The sequence below is a fragment of the Leptosomus discolor genome, chromosome 12, assembly GCF_034619465.1.
Source record: "Leptosomus discolor isolate bLepDis1 chromosome 12, bLepDis1.hap2, whole genome shotgun sequence".
Lineage (NCBI taxonomy): Eukaryota > Metazoa > Chordata > Aves > Leptosomiformes > Leptosomidae > Leptosomus > Leptosomus discolor.
In genome coordinates, this window is record NC_141402.1 from 10,085,639 (window position 1) to 10,109,208 (window position 23,570).

The 23,570-nt window shown below is 38.9% G+C and overlaps 1 protein-coding gene across 12 annotated transcripts in view; it reads right to left on the reverse strand.

The window, feature by feature from the left end:
• Positions 1-229: 229 nt before the first annotated feature.
• The window catches only part of PPP6R3 (protein phosphatase 6 regulatory subunit 3), a 65,577-nt gene continuing 42,236 nt past the window's right edge, over positions 230-23,570 (reverse strand). For 6 of the 12 annotated variants that reach the window (XM_086472085.1, XM_086472086.1, XM_086472084.1 and 3 more), the window contains 10 exons: positions 22,678-22,764; positions 19,152-19,249; positions 17,010-17,064; positions 16,165-16,295; positions 14,939-15,057; positions 13,347-13,500; positions 11,822-11,928; positions 10,719-10,869; positions 7,224-7,331; positions 230-3,648 (listed from right to left, as the gene is read on the reverse strand). In XM_086472085.1, coding sequence (XP_086328211.1) covers positions 3,597-3,648; positions 7,224-7,331; positions 10,719-10,869; positions 11,822-11,928; positions 13,347-13,500; positions 14,939-15,057; positions 16,165-16,295; positions 17,010-17,064; positions 19,152-19,249; positions 22,678-22,764 — 1,062 coding nt within the window. In that variant the 3' untranslated portion in view covers positions 230-3,596. Of the gene's footprint in view, positions 3,649-7,223; positions 7,332-7,651; positions 7,670-10,237; positions 10,342-10,718; positions 10,870-11,821; positions 11,929-13,346; positions 13,501-14,163; positions 14,288-14,938; positions 15,058-16,164; positions 16,296-17,009; positions 17,065-19,151; positions 19,250-22,677; positions 22,765-23,570 lie in introns of those variants that run through there. The other 6 variants (XM_086472094.1, XM_086472089.1, XM_086472088.1 and 3 more) reach the window with 5 other exon arrangements.

The following is a 23,570-nucleotide window of genomic DNA, read 5'->3' on the forward strand; positions in this document are numbered from 1 at the left end:
ATTTTAATTTTATTGCCTTAGTTTTCCTCCATGCTGTAACCTCACATATTCAAACAATAATGGAATAGAAGGATCCCAAATCCTTACCTGCTTGGAAGTCAGATATGGAAACAAAAAGATGGAAGTTAAAAAACTTAATGGAAAAGGCTTGTTGCTGCTGCTTTAACTTCCATTTTCCATCCTGGTTTGGGAAACAATACAGACACTTTTACAATGAAACTTGAAGCACTTTTACTACACTGGAGAAAGCACTATTTATTCTGAGACAGAAGTAATTGTTTAAGTATATTAGAGCCATCAGTTATATACAATAAATACTTTCTGATAAAAATGTGTAAGACATGTAAGAAAACAAAACCACCTCCATGGCAATTAAAGCTAATTTAAACAGGAAGATATGTTTATAACAAATGACAGTAACAACCTGATTCAGCTTCCTCCTAAGTCTTTCATAACTCCCCATTGGATCTCACACGAGGAATGAATGTCACAGTAAGCGTGTACACAGCAGTACGCAGATGACAATACAGAACTCACTGGTTTCAAGAGGTAGATAGAGGCTTAACAGGAGCAAAAAGGTAGGTTGCACTCAAGATCACGGTCATGCCGGGCTGCAATTACAATGATACAATGAGATTGTTTCAACTTTTCTGTTGTCTTCCCAGTGACTACCTGTCAGCTCACTGAACCGGGGGAATGCTTGCCTAATTAATAGCATCCGTCAAGATGACAGCTTACACTTTTACTTAAATGGAATCACCTTGTTATAAAATCTAGTACAAGGCTTACACTTAAAAATAACGGTTTAACTGGTCAAGAGGGCATGGTCCATCCACTCTGCATGTAACAGACACAGGTCTGAAGAAGCAACGAGCTATTGCACATATTGCTGGTCTGGCCACTTTTGCAACATGCTCTTAAGTAGAAAAAAAAAAAAAATCCTTTACCAGAGAAGTCCTGAGGGTTAATTCCATTGTCCTTTGATATCAATTGACAGCACTATTCCTCAGTTTCAACTGACTGAGCCTCTAGCCATTTCAAAGAGCATTATGACATGTGGCAATGCATATGTTCAGCACAAGCTGCTCCAAGCAAGCTTATTTCATCCCAACTGCTGCTAAATGCACTGTAAAAGTCAAACCTGGACTAAAGTCTAATACATTTGTACATCTCAAATGCATTAAAATATCTTTTAGTAAAAGACTCAAGTTCCATTGCATGCAAGTCAAATTTGATTAAACAGGTTGGCTGACAGCCATTCAGAACTCTCCAAGTATGTTCAAACCTTCCTAAGCGTATGTGAGCAGCATAAAGCATCAGCAAAAGACAGCAAGAGGTGTGTGTGGGTGTATGGGGGTGTGCCTGTGCCCAAAACCACACCTCCAAAGCTTTCCCTTCAAGTTCAGGATTCCTTGTATAAGTAATGCAGCTAGTGAGTAAAACACACCCTACACCTCCTCAGAACAAGGTCACACGACATCAAATCTAGGTTAAATCCAGGCTTAACTTGCCTCCCACACTAGCTGTTAAAACTAACAATAAACGCAACAGCAAGGAAGAACTCTCAAGACCACTGGAATAAGCATTAGGTAAGCCAGCCTACCTAGCTTCCCTCTATTGCACCCTTTAATTAAAAGGCAAACTACATTGAAGGGTGAATTTCACTCACCACCACTTCTCACACCTCCACTCAACTGATACTGTCTATCAGGAATGGAGGGGAGTGGGAAAAAAATACTGCCCTTTCCAGTTTTGAGCTCAGAATGAACTGGATAGCGGGCTGATAGGACAGTTCATTAGTAGAAGGAAGGACAGACTGGAATTCACCTGTTGAAATGAGTGGTTTTGTTTCCAAACTGCTTGTTCAGTAACAGGTCACAAAGTGTTAAAAGGACAGCTGCCAACCTTACAGCTAATATACAGGGCACTTTTGGTCCAGCTGATCTGGAAGCAATTCTAAACTGAAGAAGAAACAACTTGGAAACTGACTGGATTCTCTCATTTGTAAAGTACCAATAAAAGGGCAACCACAGTTACCAATTCCACCTATGATACTGTGGCTTTTTCCCCTCAATTTTCACATAACTGACCAGTTTGTAACAGTTTGCAATGACAAGCATCACTGAAATCTGCTGCAGAAAATGCAGGAGAGGAAGCAATAAGGGCAATGCCATTATATGTACATAGGTTTTTTTTTTATTTCTGTATGCAATGTAATGTTTAGGCACGTTGCTTGGGACGCCTTCTAAAATAGATCATTGGCCATTGTTTAGAGTATCCTTTTGGCTTTAAATATTGGTCAGGAAAACAAATGATGTAAAAAATAAATGAATATAACTATTACAGAAACAAAAATGGATTTGCATCTAAAAGTGCAGGAGGTGAAGTACTTTAACCCTTTCACCAGACAATGTGGCAATATACAGTATATTGCTTCTGTTTGTTTGAAAAGGCTGTTGGAATTTTACACTGACATAGAAAATTATAAATTACACAGAATTAGTTTCCATAATCACTATATATATATACACAAACCAGCTGTGAAAAAACTGGTTTAGAACATACAAATGAAAGCCTCGCACAGATCAGTACAGTGAAAGTAACAATTAACATGCTCTGCTGCCAAAATTTGTATTAAAAACACTATATACTTTTAAAATGCATGTACTGTAATTACATTAGCAGCACGGGCATTTCATTTACTTGTCTGAAAGGATTATAGCGTTTTAAATACGCAGATTGTTCTGAAATGTTCCATTGTATAATGTTTGGTATTAAACTAAAACTTGGTGAATGGGTTAAAAGGCAGGTGAATCACTTAAACACAACAAGCCATGTGCACTTCAAATATTCTAGTGTTTCACCTGTAAGGTATCGTTTCAAGCAAACAAGACTTAACAGAACATATGGCTTTACAGTAACATCAATTTGCCAACTAAGTTGTAGCAATAAATACTTAAAATCTCTACCAATAGACTTACATTTTTGATCTGTTTTAAACAATACAGAAAACAATTACCAATTAAAAAACCTGTTGTAAAATGCTGAACACCAAAAAATTCTTATTAAATCACTTTTGTAAGCTAAAACAACCAAAATAACATTTATAGGGCATTTCAGTTTCAGAAGAAACATGAATTAATTTTTTTCTTTTCTTTTTACAAGGTGAAAAATGTATGAAAACTGCTAAATACTTTGGTCACACTAATCGTCAAATAGTTATGTCTCAAATACATTAGATTTGTGTATTCACTTTTTTATAAAACTATTCTTACAGCCATTTTAACTATAGTAACACTACTGTCATCATTACATGGGTAGTAGGATCTTATTTCACAGGCCACCCATTATTTAGAACAATACAATATAAACATACGCAAAAATTATTGGTATTTCTTAATGTGCAATATTTTTACACTTATGAATTTCTGTACAATGTCTTAAAATCTAGAATATAAATGTTGCTGGTCCTGATCCCTTGTGAAATTAGTGCAGCAGTGACTGGCTTCAACAGGGTCTAGATGAAATCCTCAAGAAACACTCAAACACCTGGATATCAGTTCATTTTCTTCAGCCAAAGTAGTAGACATCACGTATCATACAGGGCCATTTACAGATGCCTCTCCTAAATGGGTGTGTTGATCAGTCCTAAGAGACCAAAAAAAGGACGTAAGTATATAAGAAACAAGAAGAGTCCAAAACAAATTTGGGCAGGTGGAAAAAAAAACCCAAAACCAACAACCCCAGGATCATCTGCAGCATGACCCCCAAGTCAAAGAGAAGAAATACAAGCTAATAACGTGCTCATGCCATTTTCTGGAGTCCTTATTGCTTGCTAAGCACAGCACTGTAACTACCTGAGCACACCACTGAGGAGTATTTGATCTTTATTAACTGAGCTACTAAGTGATCTCTAGAGATGCGGCGTTTCCCCAAGAGAATCACTAATAAATAGCACATTTCTGTTATTTCTCCAAATCTGTACTCTGTGAGGCAAAATGTGATACCAGGAGTATTTAAGGTTGCACGGAAAAGTAAGCAGCTAAGACACAACAAGAAAAACAACAGTGTCTTTAAAAAACCTGCTTTAGTTACTAATGTAATCTACAGACTGCCATTGCCCAAATACTTTGCGTGTCAGTCCACTAGCGTGAAAGGTTCAGGAAGGACGGAGGAAAATAAGGAGCAAACCTGCAGGAGTGTAAACAATAGCAGTATATACATTTCTAGATAAGTTTAGTGTAAACGTGGACTCAATTGCTCTGGACAAACACAAATAAAGAGATTTAATGAGTAGTGCATGAGAACATTAAGAACTGCAAGCAACAAAGGCAAAAAAAATCTCAACTTCCATTCAGTGCAAGTCTACTGAATACATTTGAAGTTTCTCTTAAAGAATACAGATACCATTTGGAACCACACATGAGAAAAGTTACCTGTAATTCCTGTTCTCTGATGGTGTACATCACAGAGAAGCCACTCTTGGGTCCGTGCTCTACATGCACATGACCAGCAGGAGTCCCCTAGCTAAGTCTTTGGCTGCTAAGCTCTAAAAACACTTTTTAAAAAAGATACGTACACATTAGACAAGAGACAGACAGCACTAGAAAAAAGTAAACACTTTAGAGAAGCCTGGCAGGTAAGAAACAAGTGTCACACGGACAGGAGGCCTGACAAGCCTGCACAGCAGTACGTCACGTGGCAACTGGAAAAGTCCCTGACAGCACAGGGCTCCTAGCAGATTGCTACTGCTGGCCATCAGCCAAAGACCTACCTCGGGGACTCCTCCCACTAGTCACACATGCATGGAGCCCCACCAGCACAATTCTGTTTACACTGCGCTTGCATGAGGACCTGCTGTGACAGCCACCTTTAGAGAAAGAACTGAGCTCCGCTGCAGCAGGCTGGACTCAATGAAAGGAGCTCCTTGAGATTCCCTGCAACTCAAAGGCAATCCACTCAACTGCTAGCTCCGAGAGCCCTCTGTTGGTTTAGACAAGCAGCTTTACTCAAAAGGCAATCACCTGGCACCCAAAGACTTCTTCCCTACAACTTAATGCTTAGCGGCATTGAAAAATATTGTCTGGATAAAAACAGTACCTCAAGAGCTAGAAGAGGCTGTGAAAGACAGTTTCTGGGTTTCCCACTTTAACTAAGTATACAGGGTTGGGTTTTTTCTGATTAGAATCCACTTCTTGATTAAATTTATGGGATTTATACAGAGTAGAAAGTTCTGGCTTATAGAAAAAGGTAGCAATGTTTTAGTGCAACACCCCGTACCACAGAGGTAAGACATACTAGCTCGTGAACAAGTCCAAAAACCAGAATCTAAATTTGTCAAAAATGCTTGCATCTTTTAGTCCACACACAGTATAATCAGAACGTGTAGCAGAGTTCTGTGTTGTATTTAGAGCTATACTCCAAATCTTTGCTTACAAAAGCATTTCAATTTTGTCTCTGCTAGAAAGCTAGATATGTAATATGGCATCCATGAAGTCTTAGAAATTAGTACTTCTTTCACAGGATTTATGAGAATTCTCTAATAGGTTAAAATCTTTTAAAGTCAAGAAACAAAACAGCTTTTAAACTATTAACAACTAGTTAAATACAGATTCAGAAAACACGTGTGTGTATATATTCTGAATTATGATTTTCAGAATCATACCCCTGTTTACACTGCAAGGCAAAAACGACTCTGGAATTGCTTTTAATTAAGCAAACTCCTCTCTCCACCCAGAACATGCTCCCAATTCAGAACCTCCTCAGCTCCCCAACAAGAAGGCAGCATGCATAGCTCTGACCTCCCAAGCCCTGCCCTGCAGGAAGAGGAGCAGACCCTACAGATTACTCAGGGTTTAGTAAATACACATTTTGGTTTTCCTTTTACAAGGACTTTCTGAGACAGCCCAGTTCCTCTGGGCACCCCTGAATTACATCTAAACCAGGAAATGGCAGCAGACAGCAGACCACCCTCTGCCTGACCACCAGGAATCAAGCCTGTGGGATTGTACTTGATGTTCAAAAGCCACTAGTTCTGCGAGAACACCAGTGAACTCTTGCCTAGATATTAAAGTACTTCAGAATACCTAAGTTCCAGAGCAAGATCTTCATTGAATACTGCCTTCAAGGGTGGAAATCATCTCACCTACGTCAAGCTCTTCATTGTTTTAGGCTTTTAAGATAAAGACGAATCTTGCTTTGACTAAAGTTTACAAACTAGCTCACATATGATACACCTGCATTAAGCATTTCTAACATTTGGTGATCAATGTCACTCTACGTACATTTGATTTTGGTGAAGCCATGCTAGACTAAAGAGTTGATTGTGTGTGTTTCCATACCACTGTCAAGTGGGAGGCCCCCCCCCCCCCAACATGTACTGCAACAAGAAAGGAAAGGGGAGAAAGACTGTCAAACACCTTTACCAGAGGAAAGCAGTACTACCTCACCACTTAAAGAGAAATGGATTTATGCAAGAGCAGCTTTCTCTGTTGGTGGTGGTCCACTCAGAATTGCATCTTGAATTACTATTCTCCAATACTGCAATACTGGCCAAGCTGCCAAAGAAAAAGGTCTTTTCTTTCCTCCAGTAAGTATGCTGAGCAATCCAGGCTGCTCCGTATTTCAGATAAATTTATTTGAAACAAATTATTTATGTACTTTCAAAAATCTTCTCCAAATCTACAAGTATTCAGATTAATACCTGATGAAGACAAGGGTGCAAATAACAACTAATTCACAACCAAACAAGTATGACTTTAGGCACCTGCTTCTCTCCATACAGTTACACTAGCGGACTCCCCCAAAACTGTTTATTGTGCAGCACAGAATAGAGAATGAAAAAATGGCAGACCTAACTTACGTAAATTTTCAGGATAAAGTCAAATTTATTCCCCTATTTTTTTTTTAATAATAATTTTCATAAGTGTATCAATTCACTATTCTAACGTGACAACATATCACAAAAGAGAATGGGGATACTCACACCACTCTGCAAGACAAATAGTACAAGGCAAATACATTTTTGACAACTCAAGAGTCTTAGAAACAACAGAAAACATAACTTGTGAGAATTTTATAGAATAGATGCAAGCACGTGCTTAGATTGAGCTAAACTCAGAGCTGATAACTAACAGGAATTCATTAGTCTCTTTAGATCAACCCTATTAGAAAAACATGCAAACTGCTATTTGGAGGACTGAAAGCATCCTTAACGCAGTTACCTCTGGTCTGGACTGTTGTTAGCAGGCTGCTCTTCTGCAACCTCTGCATTCTCTTCTACTACATATTTACAAGAAGCATCCTGCAAGGTAGACAATTTTCCTTCCTCACTTAAAAAAAAAAAGGAAAGAAGTTATTTAATTTTTAAGTTTACTTACAGGGAAATTTCAGGCAACAGGAGAAAACTGGGAGACAAGTCCATATTTCACATGCAAATGACTTTGGGTTATGGTTGCAACATGGAAAGCAAGCACATGGCTCTAGACTTTACAAACACCTAACAATGCACCAGTGTTCATGTCCATTAAAACTTGACTGGATAAAAGGGCAGGAAATACAGTGATTACAAATAAGACTATAAAGGAAATAAGGAATGTGTGTGATGCCTGAAGTGGGAACAATCACAGTCATGATCCTTTACTATACATACCGATAGGATTTCAACACTCTGAAGCCAGAAGTATGCAAAAATGGAAGAAAGTATAAAAGAAATTCAAGATTCCCTCAGAAACTGGCATTAATAAAGTCTGTCCATGAAACGTATCAGCAGAATCGTTAGCTCATCGCCATCTTTATTAAACTCCCTAATAACTCCACAGTGAAACACGATGCAGAGGTTACGTGGTACTAAGACTGCAGCCCAATCCATTTCATTAGCTTCCTCTCAGAGGCAAAACCGAACATAGTTCAGTGAAATAGCAGTACACTCATGCTATGAAAGACATTAGGATGTAACTAGGCAGCCTCAAGTCGTTAGCAAACAAAGAGTTGTCTTTTGCCTCTAAATCAAAGGTTTTCTGCCTCTCTATTCCACCCTCTCCCACCCAGGCCGCACCATCAGGAGTGTACCAAAACACAAATTTGACCATGTACCCACAAGAGAGAGACAGTTAAAGGTAGCTCTGAAGTAGACAAACATCAATCTTATACCTCTGTGTCAATAAATCTATTTATACAAGAAGTCAGGAACATTTTAAAGCCACTCTCCTTTGCTGATCTTTCTTCCTATTCTTACAGTTCTCCTTTCAATGGATCCTTTCAATTGCAATGAATCCTTCTCTTTCCTCCTATGCCTCCTTATATCTGCAGAGCCTGTAAAAACAGTGTCTTTTGCATGGCAATCTCTCATCAAGACCCAGTTTTCCCCACCTCATTTGCCTTGATACTCTTTGTTCAAAATAAAATACTTGTCACCACCGTCAGAACTGGTCTCCTAATTTTTCTTTTATTTTATAAAAAGGGGTAGTCTCTGCTATCATTCTTCCCTTCTCGCTCTCCATTTTGAACTAAGTTCACAAACCACAATTTTGTCCTTTACAGCTTTCCACATATTAACTACTGTGCTCATGATGCTGCTCCTCCCCTCAGCATTGACTTCAACACTATCAATTTCCTATTGGTAGAAACCTACATAAAACTTTGGTCTGGAAGCATGCACTTTGCCAGGTATGGAGGCCAGAGTAACACCACCTCTTGCTACTCTAATTGTCCCTTAATCTAGACTTATTTTTTCCTCTAGCATTATTTTAGACATTTATTCCAAGGGAAATACTACTTTTCTCTCCCATTTGTTGTTTTGGTGTACCAAAATGTTGCTTTAAATAAAGCCACACAAGCACTGCCTCAGTATGAGGCCACACACCTCTATCAGTGCAGAAGTCTCCATATTTAAGACCTCACTTCTCAGCCTCCTCATAAGTTTCCTTAACCTTCCCTTTCCAAACCAAGATCCCAGAGTTCCCAGGTTTCCAAGATGCAATTGGACATAGTGTTAGGTAATCTCATCTGGGCTCCCCTTCCCACAGAAGGCTGGATCAGATGGTCTTTCGAGGTCTCTTCTGACCCGGGCAGTTCTGTGATATTGCCTCCCTTTGCACTTCTGTGTCCTTTTAACCAAAAGGACTGAAGTGCTGACTCCACAGCCTCAAGCAGCCACTTCCATGACGGCAGGCAGGAACTGCCACCGCATGCCGTCTCCTCATGTTCATTTTTGCACCAGTATCAGAAGTCACAGAACTTTAAAGCACGTGAACTAAGGCAGTTTAAGAAGTGCCAAACCACCATGGATAACTAATTCCAACTGTAAACATCTAACACAATAGGAGTTCAGACCAGATAAATGTGTTCCCCAAAATACAGAATAAACTGGAGAGCAGATGAATCATTCACTAAGTCGGCAAGGCACTATGATTCCATGGCACATGAGTCTGCACTGTGCCACAATCTCTCTCTGAACTGCTTTGGTTCAATGATTGACAAGCGCTGCGCAGCCACAAATGCTCCCTCCTCCGTGCTGAAAATCACTAAGAGTTAAGTCAGGTGTCAAAAGAGATCAGAGTTGTTATTTATTGCTTTGATAATCAAAACAATGGAAGCAAGAGTGACAGAAAGCTGTTATGTTTCAACTCCTGAACCATCCAGAATGAACAGCACTTACCTACTACCACTAACAGGACAAAGTAAAATGCATTTAAAAGAAAGGCAATGTAACGGCTAATGCTGGGAAGTTTTTTTGACTGAAATGGACTGGGATTTTCCTCAAGCAACTTTCAAGACATATGGACAATTTCTTTTCAGTATTTAAAGCCAGAATAGGGACAGATACTTGGAAGTTATTCTAAAAGAATGAGAAGAAGGTTGCATGCCAAACTGCTAGTAGTACGTTCTGATTTGTCAAGATTCACCTGCTTCAATTAATAAAGGCAAAATTATTTTTGCAGGTCAGACTGCTTGTAGCCTCTGTTTCCTTACACAATGGCTTGATACTAAATAAAACACACTTGATCATTCAATCCAAGATCACAAGATCTTAGGAGACGAGATCTCAAGCGGGCAAAATGGACGTGTGCTTTATTCCCTCAAAAGGATCGTAGTGTTGATATATGTAGTATAGAATATAACCATATTGCAAGACAGTTATTCCCAAATCAAACACTTTGTATCAGAAGATATCAGAATTGAGTTTGTTCTTCCAGTTATTCTAGAATTCTGTGTGCTACCTGTAGTCAGAACAGATTTGACACCATCATCCACACCACCGACAGGGATCACCGCACAAGTCTGATGAGTTGCTCTAAAGAGCAGTGCCTGGCTGGCCTTCAACTTCTGTCCTCCATCCTCCTGGATGAGAAGGATGAATTTCCAATCTAAGTCTAAGAATTCTGAGTAAAATTTGAAACGCTTTAGCTTTGACGTGCAATTAACTGTATGTTAAACCAATAATTGTACATAAACGACACACAGTAATGCACATCAGGGTCAAGAGTCAGAATCACTCTTCCATTAAGAACCTTCCACTGAAATTAAGGCTTGATAAGGAAAGTCATGTGCTACAGTAACTAATTGGAAGTAAAATTTCAAAACAATTACTTTGGAAGAAGGTTTCTAGTTAAAGCTTCGGAATTATCCTTGCAAAGAACTCTTTTTGATGACACCTAGCGTTCCATCAACAGTGCTTATTTTACAAGGGTGCCAAGACAGTAACTCGGTATTCTCACCTTTTGAAAACAGCTGTTTCAGTCTTAGCATCTACAGTAAGGCTCAGCGTCTCCTTCATGCTGCCATTCATTACTGTTTCAGTTACCTTGTCTGCGTTTTCTACATCATCTTCTCCATCTGAGCTGGCCTCCATCGCAACACTTCCTGGGGCTAGATATATAGAAGTAACTTAGTATATGGCTGGTTATGTTTCTGTTTCATGAGCAAGCATACGAGCCAAGATAACCAGAACGGTGTTTTTGCAGTTTTGTACGCTTCTCGAATTCCTCCTTACACAGAGAGTCACCTTTCTGCAACCCCACTATACACATAAACAGAGCATAAACACTTCTTACAGTTGGCTTAAGGAGAAGCCACCTTCTGTCAGTTTTTTTTTTTTCTTTTGCAAGCCACTTAGTGATTTAGCTTGACAATGGTTACTGCAACAGGTTTGTCTGAACTAGACTTTAGTAGGATTATAGCGATGTATTATTTTTCAGGTCCTTACAGTCATATCCATTACACAAGCCCACAAAAATCTGACCGTAAGTTTTCAAGTACAGACAAGCCTTTGGGAAGTCCAGTCTCCCTGGACTTCTCATCTCCACTTCTTGTTCTGTCTGTTAATAATATACACAAAAAGCTACTTCGCACATATTTAACCTGCAACCAGTCCATACATGTAGAAGAAAGAACCACTGTGTGTGTAGCGAAGGGACTTGGGAAGGAACATGCAGGAAGGGGACACTGAACACACAGAGGCTACTGGCCTAGTGCCACATTGGAAGAGACTAGAGGCTGCCGCTCTGCTCAAGCATCAGCTCAGCCAATGAAGTGCTGACGCAGGGGAGGATTCTCTAACAGAACACACTTCGCTCTCTGCAATGCTCTTCTGTTCATGTCGTGCACACTTTTAAAGGAAACAGGAACACTGGCTCCTGTTTTAAATAGGAAACTATTTTAAAGAGTTCAGAAATTCCTTGACAAGTCATATTCATTAACTGGCAGAAGAGCAGAGCTAGATGAGAGGTCTCTGGAAACCTAAATTTTAATGTTCAGGGAGATCTTTCTTGGGTACAACCCTTAAAATCAATGTTTGTGTTTCTGAAGGCAGAGTACTTACGTTCAGGCTGTGCTGCAAGAGCAGTTAGGTTTGCACTCAAGGGATCAATTGGGTCTGTGTTGGTTTCCATTTCCACAGGAGAATTACTTCTTAAGGAATCTTTTGAGCTTCATATAAAAAGTAAAAAGGATTTAAAAACATTTCTGAACAGCACAATGACATGTTCTTAAACCAGTATTTTTAGTTCTTTATCAAAGTTATGAGACCTAGAACTCTACTCCTGAATGACAGCAAGTTTGTTTGTAGGAGTCTGGGGAACACATTCTGAACAGAAGCTTAAGAATGCAAAATGAACCAGAACCGAGCTGACTGAGCATGTTTGGTGGTTGTTTTATTTTCACTTGTTTTATTTGGTTTGATCACAAGTAGTAATGGACATGTCCCTGGTAAATAAGGCATAGAAATATCACTGGCTCCTTGCAGTGTTTCCAGCAGCTTTAAGGGACTTTCTGAATGCACTCTTTGCAACTTAAATATGGTTCTCTGCTGAGACTGCCAATGCAGCCCTCATCATCCACTACAGAAGCAATTTTACCAATCGTATATACAGTATAAGCTACAAGTTTTTCACTCTGAAGGAACTCAAAAGGCAAGATCTGGCCACTTGAGACACTTCTCACCATTTATAAAATAATGTCTTTTCCATCCACTTAATGGGGCAAGTCCAAGTCTTCATTTTCTAAACCCATAATTTGTTATCAACTTACTGCCTCAAGCATGAAACAATACACTGTTTTATGCTGGAAAATTATACTTCTATAACTGAGCTGTTTAATGCCCACAGAGACAATTGAGAGCCAGATGTAGAAAAGGAAGAATGTTCTGATTGGAGAGGGAACCAGTTCTGACTGCTAGTATTTGGCAACTCCAAGTTTACCTCTATATGATTAGGTACTTACAGAGAGGACTTCAGTTACTTATTTTTTGTTATGTACAGTTCAAGCCAAGAAAAGAAAGCATCTCAGGCATTCTCAAAATAGTGCATAACTGCCTAACCTGGGTATCACAGCTGCATAACCATGCAAGTTGGTGTTTTGTTTTTTTCTTTTTTTTAAAAAAAAACCCTAAACCCACAACAAAAAAACAACACACAACCCCCCCCTATTTGTTTTATGGCATCCACAGACCAGAATCATCATAAACATTTTATGTTCTTTACATTCAACAGTTCATGCTCAACCCTCTACTGGGTTGAGTCTATACTGAAACATAAAAATAAAAATAATAATTAAAAAAAAATCATAGTCCAATTTCTGGCCAGAGACCAACATTAAAGGACCAAAATATTCTTCAAAAACCCTCTAGAACAGTGATACACTAGGACCCACCCATCCTACAAAAGCCTACTGTGAGGTAGACCATACAAAGTCATACTGCTGTAACACATGGGGCCCTCTGGACACCACACACCTTGTATTCCACCAGAATGCTACCAGCACACAGATGGACACCCCAGGAAAACCAGATGGCAGCTGCCCTTACATTGAGTAGTGAGGAACCTGCACTGAATCACTAACATTCTTACCTCAAAGAGGACGTGAACTCAGAGAAGGAAGCCCAGCCAGTTTGTTTTGCTGGCATAGGTTCTTCTGTACTCCACACATCAGACCCAACAGAATCCAGATTGGCACCGTGTGCAGTCTCCATGGGTACATCAAAGTTAGCTGACCAGTTTGGTGCTGAAAAACCACCAACAAGTTCATTTGGAACAAATTTAAATTAAGAACATGAGTGCACATATGCCTAACACACTGATTCTCTATATGTACATTCCAAAAACAGCAGCAAAATTCATAATGAGACTTTAAAGCACATGCAGAAGAATCCTCTATATACTGTTAAAAAAATGAATGGATTCCCTAATAGGGAAATTCTGCTAGTAAGGCAGAATTTTAAAAACAGTAACTCAGAATTCTGCTAAAAATCAATATAGCTTATCTGAAGAACAAAACCAACAATCCATACTAGATCACAAACATAATCCAACTTTATTCTTTAAAGTGACATATGTTTGTAACATTTGTTACCATTTTTCAAAACTAATTTCTATAATTTAAAAAAATATCTTAAAGAGTTTTCATCCCTTTTCCAGTTTCCTATGCACATTTTCCTGAACAGAGAAAATGAGCATGTCTACTTAGGTATGGGCAGCCTCTAAATAATTTCTCATGCATTAACACCAATACTAAGTTTCAGAAAAGTTTAAGGCTTTTTACAACATAAAATATTTATTGGAATTTTAAATTTTGGAGCAACTGTGACTTAAGAACATCTAATTTAGGATAGGTCAATTCAAAATACTTCACCTACCCAAGGGAAACATGTTTTTCATTAACACTTACATACAAAAAAACAGGCTGAAAAGGAAGCTCTGACTAGCAATTAGAAATTCCAACCCAGGCAGATATGGGAGGAGACCCACATGGATCAAAACTTGTTTGACACACAGATGCCAACGACACCAATCTGACAAAAGAAAAGAAAACCCTTAACTTTTCCTTCTACTTCAATTTAATTCCTTACAGTCTAGATAAACACAGGGCTCTTCCCCACAGATATTGCCAGTTTAACTAGAGCCAGTTTAGTCTACTGAGACCTGAACGTGAAAACTTTTAAACCAATGGTATCAGTTAAGTTTCCATATAGGAGTCTACTGATGCGCTTCTCTGACTGGCACATGAACCCAGAACAAAGGAAATTCACTCGGCTTCTGCAGCAAGTCTCAAAAGAGCTTTTAGATGAGAAGTTGGTCTGAAAGGCTTCCAGTAAAAGCCACCATGTTTTAGGTTTGAAGATTAACAGCCTATTAGTTTTGCAGGCATTCAAGATGTATAAATGATTACATTTCATCCTTCCTTTTCTGATTTGTCCTCTTTTTTTTTCCACCCTCTTGACAAGTAGAAACACAACTTTTATAGAGACTAAGTAACTTGACTCAAGACACATAAGGAATTCAAATTTCTTAACATGTGCATGCTCTGTCGCAAGCAGCCTTTACAGTGGGAAAGACAATTAAGACTATTGGAATAAAAACTGTAAACAAAGAAAACTCCTACAAAGGCTGCTAGATCTAACACTTTCCTACAACTCAAAGCAGCTGGGAGAAAAGCTACGTACGTTCACTTAAGTCTACTTCCATTTTGTCCTCTGGATTAGTGTGCGATTCAAACAAGTCTTGTTTTGTCCCATCCTCCTCTTCAGAATCTGTACTTTCTTCACTGTCTGTACTGCCCGAACTTAAAATACAAAGAGAGAGTTTACATTCTGTGTTTAGTATCAGATCCTGGGCACAATGAAATACTGGAGAGTTTGAGGCTAAAAAAGAATTACAACAACTATAATTTCTGATAGATTAACTGAGCTATAATTTGTTAGCTGTTAGGCTTCCCCTCATTTATCTCAAAAAAACAAAGTTTAAGGTTTTTCACTCGGTCACATAAAAAGGCTTTGTGTATCCCCCATTTGCCAGTAAAAGACGAAGACTGGCTTTACTTCTGCCATGCAAAAATGGAGCAGAAAAGGAAAGGAAGGAATCAGATCTGTGTACAGAGACTGTTGGTCTAGTTAGTCTCTTCACTCTAAACAGAAGCACTGACATACAGAACTCTTCAACACCAGTCTAACAAGTTATAAATTGGTTTATTTTAAAATCTAACAAAAAATCTATCAAATTATTTTAAAGTCTCCCCAACTGTATTCCAGTCCATCCTAACTAACACAAAAAGCAAGGTGAGGTGAGAAGGCAAGGATGTCCCTAGAACACATCACATAAAGTAACCACACCACCAGCACACAAAACAACTGGTATGTACAGAAGGTATTAGCAACGTGCATTTTGAAGGCTGCAAGGCAAGAAGAGATCGGGTTTGTGACTCAAGCCACAAGAAGGTCAGAAAAGCCAAGACTACCCTGGGACAAAATTCAGGAGCTATCAATGGAGGCTGCACAGCCCTGAAGAGTTTTGGGGACCAGATGCTCCTTCCCCACAATGCAGCTTCCTATGCAACCAAACTGGTACTGCAGAGAGGACAGCAAGGTCTACAGAGGCGCGAAGCTAGACTGCCTTGTCCAAGGCAAGAACACCTGAGCAGGTTTAAAAGCAAAGAGAAAGAACAAGCAGCAGGGAAAAAAAAACAAGCTACAAAAGCTGAAGTGCAGGAAGAGCTGAGCAGGCAGGGCAGCTGTTGCAGTCGTCTTCAAGTTATGGCTGGAAGACAGACACTACAGCTGTCCCTCCACTCATTCCTCCGCAGACTGGAAAGAGAGTTACACCTGTACCAAGAGACATGCTCAGGACTGAGGGCTCACTCTACTGCTATTTAGACAAAAACCACATGTCTTACCTGGAACGCCTTTGGGACTCTGATGTAAATGCAATATGTTTTTCTTCCCAAATGTCTTCTTCATCAGAGCCACCATCATCAAACTGCTGTATCCGCTCCTTACAGCATGCCTCAAACAAAGCTATATTGCCCTAGATTCAGCAAAAGTATAAAATCTGTATTTATGATTAATCACTCTACTTACATTAGTAAAATTTTGGAAATATATGACTATTACGAAGAAAATCTTAAACCAGAAGGGAAAAAACTATTTCTCTAAAAGCAACAGAAACCCAGAATGTCTTAACAACTTAAAGCCTGTCAAGAGCATATTCAGTGGCGCTTGTTTTACTGGGCTACTAATAAGTTGAGTGGGCTGTCAAAGAACAGCTAGGAGTTTCCATCGTGTTTAAGAACAGCACGCAGGAATGACAGTGAAGAGTCTTTAAGACAGCCTGACCATCAAGTACTCCAGCTTTATTTTCTGTAGTGGGGTTCATTTTGGCTCAATTGACAAATAATATCCAGGGTTTAAGGCTTTGTCCTTACTTTCCTGTCACCACAATCTCAGTGGAAGACAAAAGTAGCTTCCTCCCATAAACCACAAGTGTACAATATGCACAAATCAGATCCACACCCGTTCTTGCACCCGGCCATACAAATTAGAAGCAATTCTGTTTAATACTGATCACAAAGGACAACCATAGTGTCTTCGAATCAGAAAACCTCATGATAGAGGAACAAAGTAGGGTACTTAATTTCCAAAGATGTCAAAGGAGTAAACATAACAGCCACCACCAAAACTCTGAAGTCACACCAAAGTTTAAAAGACTAATTTTTCTGACAGTATAGGAACACATACTTACACTTTCATTCGTATTGAGAGTAAAGTTGATGTCTGAGACCCGATCAAAAGAAACACTACAAAAAAAAGGAGATGTATGCAATAAAACAAGATATTGTATTATGACATGACAAAATTTCACTTCTCTTAGGCTTCTCATTTTCCAATAATCTAAAAATATAAGATTAAAACCAAAGTAGTTTCCAACATAAAACAGTTGAATTCCACATTGAGGAGGCTTGGCATTCATGTGATTTTTCCAACTGTGAAATATTTTAAACAAAAACACAAAACAAAGTTGTCTCTACCCTATAGTTAGCTGTGAAGATGCAATAAGGCTAAGGAAGTATAACTGAAACGATAGATGCAAATCTCAAATACTGTTATGCAGTACAAAAAAAAAGTAGGCCTAAAGAACCCCTAATCTGCCTATCGTCTATCAAGACAAGGCTCAAAATCCTGCGGAGATCTGCATTAGCACTTTTTATACCTTCTGACTTCACCACTCTATAGAAGGACCTTCTCAAGAGGAAGAGTAAAAGTGAAAAATGTAGTATCAACTTCCATCTCCTACAGAAAAAAAAGTGAAACTTTTTTTTTAAACAAATCACTGAAGTCTTTTTTTTCCAAACTGAGCACTAAATATAAAGCTTTGCACGTCTTCATCTATTACGCTATCGAGTGGTTTCACTAAGGTAATTACAAACTTGTCTGAGACTAAAAATAGCATTAGGCAAACTAAATCTCTAGAGGAAGCAAAAAGAAACAGAGGAGGAAAAGATGGGAAATACTACTAGACTTTCAGAAGAGTTAATATATTCTTCCTCTAGCTAAGAGTGGCAGTGCATTCAGCAGAGCATGTACTGCTCTTCCTCCAACACTGACTGCGTTACAAGGCAGGGAAGGACAAGGTAAGCAGTCTAAAGGCACCTAAGTTCTAAGTGTGACTGAATTACTGTGCAAGTCACCATCTCAATCACTGGACAATAGTAAGCAGGTCATTTAAGACATAACTGATTCTTGCACAACAGGCATAACTTTAAAGTAACTTCATAGCTTAATTCAACTCATGAGTACATCATCAGCACACCTAGTGCAAATCCCAGGAGATCTGCTTACACAAGTAGGCATTTTCTTGCCACCAAGACCACACACTACTAAAGGTGCAACCTTAAAGGAATCCCAACTCCTATCCCTGCCAAACCCCACTTCCTTCTAACAACATTAGAGCATCCTCAGCTGCTTCCTCTCGCATCATATCCTGATCTATAACCTCAGCAAATTATGTGGTGTAAAGAGGCAGCAAAGCTTTTACATTAGATGTGCAAGTTGCTGTCAACCATCACTTACTAGACATGTCTTACAGAAGAACACTGAGAGATTTCACTGTATTTTACCCTTCTAGAAACCATCCTCAAGTAATGCTATTTACTCTTATCTGTATATTCCTGCATCCCAAGCCAAAAATCAAGATCAACTCTATTTTCAGCAAGAAACCCTAGTCTTTCCCTTTCCCATAATGACATCAGTGTACTTAGAACTGAAGAAAGAGATTGTTTTTTGTGGGGGGATTTTTTTTTTTTTTTTTTTTAAACACCTGACAAAGATTTCTCATTTCCTCATCACCTACCCTATTTGTAGGGACAAGTCTTAACTGCCTTGACTTTGAAAACAAAGGTAGATTTACAATGCACTTCCCTATTGTCCCCTACAGAAAAGGACACTCAGATATATTGTTCCTGTCATTTCTCCAGGAAAACTTAAAAGCAGAGCTATTCATCTGGTCTGGTACACAGATTCAGCAGGGGGGAGGGGAATAAAAAAATCACTTTGAGGCACAGAGAAAGTGAAAGTGCCTCAACAATGCCACGTCATCAGACAGACATAGCTTTTGAAAGCAGATTTATAATTTCATTATTTATTCGCAAGCACTGTGTTCTCATGTTGATACAACCAGGACATCAGAAAGGGAAATAAGCTGTTACTTTTCCTATACACTGCTCAGGGAGGCTTCTATCACTGCACACAGATGATATGAAGAGACAGGACCGATGGGCAACTGCCTCACATCAGTAAAGGCTTGTATTTATCATCAGTAAAACCTCAGCCAAATACACAAGTACTCCCAAGACTATAGTCAAAGCCAGTATAACATTATACTCACTTGCCGATGTCATCTTGATCAGCAAACTTCTCATCGTTGAAGCCAAACTGGTCAATAAAATTGGACGTCATTTGTTGCATCTGATAATCAGAAAAGGCCTGGCAACCCCAGGACCAACGACAGTGATATAATGATTCTAATAATACTCTAAATCCTATTTGCCCATTTTGCTCCAGAGAAATAAAAGTCTAATCTAAACATAAAGGACAGGAAAAGGATTTGTCTTAACCTTTGAATTTTAAATGGTAGCACTGACTACACACCTACTTACATTACTGACTTGAAAGCCATTCTAATAGCAGCTATCAATAAGAAAGTTAAATCTCTAATTTAACCATGTGTTCATCAGCACCCTTCCAAATGCACCCCAAAGAAACAGCAAAACACCACAGCATACTAGACAGAAGAAAAAGCTGTCTTTGTTCAAAATAACATGAAGTTACAAATGGTAAGAACCAGAAAAGTACATTATATAGATATTAAAGCACAGTTGCATGTTTGTCATGAACATTGTCACTCGAAATAAGTCTCAGGCACACACACTAGCAGTGTCTATACAACATCTAGAAGAAAATTATTGAACATTCCGTATCTTGATGCAGTGTCACTGACTCAACGATGCTTTTTTTTTTCTTTAAATAAATATGTCAGTGTCAACTGCCAGTAGTCGGGTATATACATATTAAGGTACACATGGGCATTTTCTCCTATCCATAACAATAGGTTTTTTTCCCTTACTTCCCAGGACTATGACGAAATTATCGCACATTCTCTAGGGACTTTTAATAGTGTTATTTCCATGTGTAAAGTCAGCCATGCTAAGATACTCTAGGAAGTACAGCTGCCATGTCAACACTCTCGGTTTCTTGCCCAGGTAGCTGAAGGGACACAGTACACAGGTAAAACCTCTGCAGAAGGTGGTAAGGCTGAACAAAGTGAACATGAAAAGAAAACAAGAGAATGGTCAAAAAAAGCAAGTTTGGATTAAGGCAATATGAAAACAGAAGGAAAAAGAAAAGAGATACAGAAGGATGAGCTATACAGCAAGACACTATCAGGGCTGGGACTGGGTCTGAAAACACTCTCATGACTGGCAGGGTCAATACGCTAAGCCAGGCCAAAGCAAGAACTCTTTTGCATTTTGATCCTAAGTTTTAAAATCCGATAGATAGCTCTGAAAAATTGCAGGATTTGATACAAACACAATTAGTATATCAGCATTACACAGGTAGACAATCCATTACTGACTGTCCTCCCTATAAAATAATTACTTCACTTTACACTGGTTACTGAGCTCTCCTTTCCTGTAAAGTGTTTTCACTATTATGCACATTAAAAAGCACTGGTGACTGAAAGACATTTGTGAATAAAAACAAAGAAGTTAAACAGACTTGTATGAAAGGTGCAACCATGAAGAACACCATGTACCAGGAGAAACAGAAAATTAAGCCACGAGGTGTATGACATCAGCTAGTTATGAAACTAGCCTGAAATCACTACATCCAGACTGTCTACAACAAGTACAGCACGCAGCTATAAACTGCTAGCGCAAGTCAGACCCTAGGCAGTTCTGTCCCGTTCTCCAATATATTTTCATTATGTTTCAGAGACAAAAAGTGGCACTAAGCTGGTGGAGAACACAACCACAATGCCTTCCTGGAGTCAAAGTTTCCAGAGCCACAGCAAGACAGCACATTAAGTACTGCTGGCACAAGAAACCTTACAACCCAGAACTGGGTGACAAAACAGTTCTTCAAAGATGTCAGTTTTGAAATGTTCTTCAGAAACTTACATAAAGTGTTTCTGAAAAAAAGGTGTGAAAAAAAGGGGGAGGGAGAAACCTTCCCTTCTGGAACAAAAGGGTCTTCATTAGAAGAAAATAGTATTGAACTAGATTTGGATGCCAGAAGAAAGAAGTCATAGCAAACTGCACGAGTAGCAGTTAAATTTGACAAAAATAAACCAAAGAGGAATAGTTCCTCAGCATTATTTTCCTCCCTTATCCAATTCCTAACAGGTCCACTTGAATTTTGGGAATTTACCTCCTGTTTCCTCCTTTGGTCTAGAATTGGTCTGGAATTGTGTATTCTACACCCCTTTATGAACCAACTTGTGCAGCTGGAGAATGCTTTAAGTAATTTCAATGCATTTCCCATCAGTGATTCCCCAGTATCAGAAGATCTTACTTTCTTACTAGAGCTGCTACAGACAGCACTCAGCTTACCAAGTCTGTACTCAGGTGCACGTTACATGCACAAAGGCACTTAACCAGATAAAAATGCATCAGATTCTTAAAACTTGAGCCACCACCCACAATTCTAACATAGACAAGCCATTACTTATTATAAAAACTATAAAAGATGCATAAAGTACTGAAACCAGTCTAGGCTGTTACTACACAGCTGTTGGTGTGAGCTGAAAGCCTAGCGAATAACCCAGATAACTAACGTGTTCCGTATAAAGGATCATTGCCAGTCCGGTGCCACATGGCTCCCACTGTTTCACCACCAGTGGAAGAACTGGGAGGTGTGTATGGCAGATGGGACAGCACCATTACAGAAACACCATCATTCTGCATCGAAATGGCACCAATGATCTCCACAATCACTCACTGCAAAAACACTCTTAACACCATAACCGCGTTTAACACGGGATCATTATCAATTAGTCAGCTATGAAAGCATTAAAACTTTAAGGTGGACACAGCTTTGACTGAAGCTTTCAGGCTGGTTGATCTGAAAATTCCCTAAGCAGTCTCAAATTCTTTTTTCATTAAATCAAATGATAAATAATTATCTTTGAAATACTCACAAATGAGTTGTCAAAAGCATATACTGAACTGAAAAATAAGTGATCAAGTTAATCTGAAATTTAGTTCAGGAAGGTTTGGCTATGGACTCTTGCCAGGTATGAAGGGACTTCAGTTAGAAATATCCAAGCTGCTAGATACAACCTGAGCACACTTAGCTCTTCATTTATACTGTTGTGACAGATGAACAGTTTGACATCTTGCCAAAACCTAAAAGCATGTAACAACAATCAGCCAATCCTCCTTGTTTCCTCATCAAAATAAGGGCCAACCAAAAAAAAAAAAATCCATTAGCAAAACCAAACGGAAACTCCTATTTGCTTTCATGGCAATTCACACTTACCAGCACACACAACTAGAAGCCACCATTTTGAACTGCCACATCTAGGAAGAGCTGAAGTTAACACAGAAACTGTGTTCGGCTTAGCCAGACAGCTGGCATAGAAAATGTGTTCTTAGGTGTAAGGAGAGCTGCATGCCCAGCATGATCAAAGACTAACACTGGAAGGCACGCTAAGATACTGTGGCTTGTGTTAAAAACCCTATCTCTGCATTTGATAAAACATGGTTGTGTGCATGCACAGATGTCTAAATTTTATTTTAAAACTTCTAGATTCATATTTGCTTGTGACAAATATAAGTTCCACTGCTTTTTGAAAATTTCTTATTTATTTTTACAGAAAGAGCAATTTGCACTGTTAAAAGAATTCAACTCACCTGCTGCAAAGAAGAATCCTGTGAGAAGCCTGTTTCTTTGAAATCAATTTCATCATCACTGGAAGAATGGATGTGGCAGGTAGTAACCTACAGAAAGGAATGTAGTCACTTGCACAGTATACAACAGCCACTCAACATACCCACGCTATCTGGCTGAATCTTCAGTTTCATACCAAAACAAGAAACTAAATTAACTTTCAATTTTCTCAACTGCTATACCACGTAAAACAGTCACTGAAATACATCAATAGCATTAACACATACATGAGTATTAGCTCAAAAGTACCAAAGCTTTTGACTACAAAATGACTACTGAACATAGAAAAGTCAGTGCTACAGCTGAGAGTTATCTAAAAATGAGACAAAACTCGCATCTCATCTTTGTCCTTCATGAAATACACTGAGCAGCAAGTGAATTCGACATCACCAACACACACACAGAGATCCTCCTCCTTTCCTATACATAAAAGACACAAATTAAAAGGGAAACCGTCTGAGGTATCTACAGTATTTACAAAAAGACAAAAGAATTAGACCTCAGAAATCTGCAACCAGTGTGTACTTGCAGAAACAAACATGGAGTTGCTGCCACAGCAACTGCTGTTTTAAACATTACCCTTGAAGAAAAAAAAAAAAGTTTTGATGGTCTGACACACAGCTGGTGGGAACAGTTAGTTCAGTGGCGCTGCTGTCTAAGCAGCCTTCTTGGAAGTACTCCTCTCCAACCAGAACAGCACTCCACCTTCATCTGGGACAGCGATCAGCTAAAGCAACAGCTGACCCTTAAGACATGCTCTATGAAGGATCACTAGTATAAAGCAAATCGACAGATGACAAAATTTGTACTGCACTATAATATTCTGCATTGTTCTGCACACCTCTAGAACTCCATG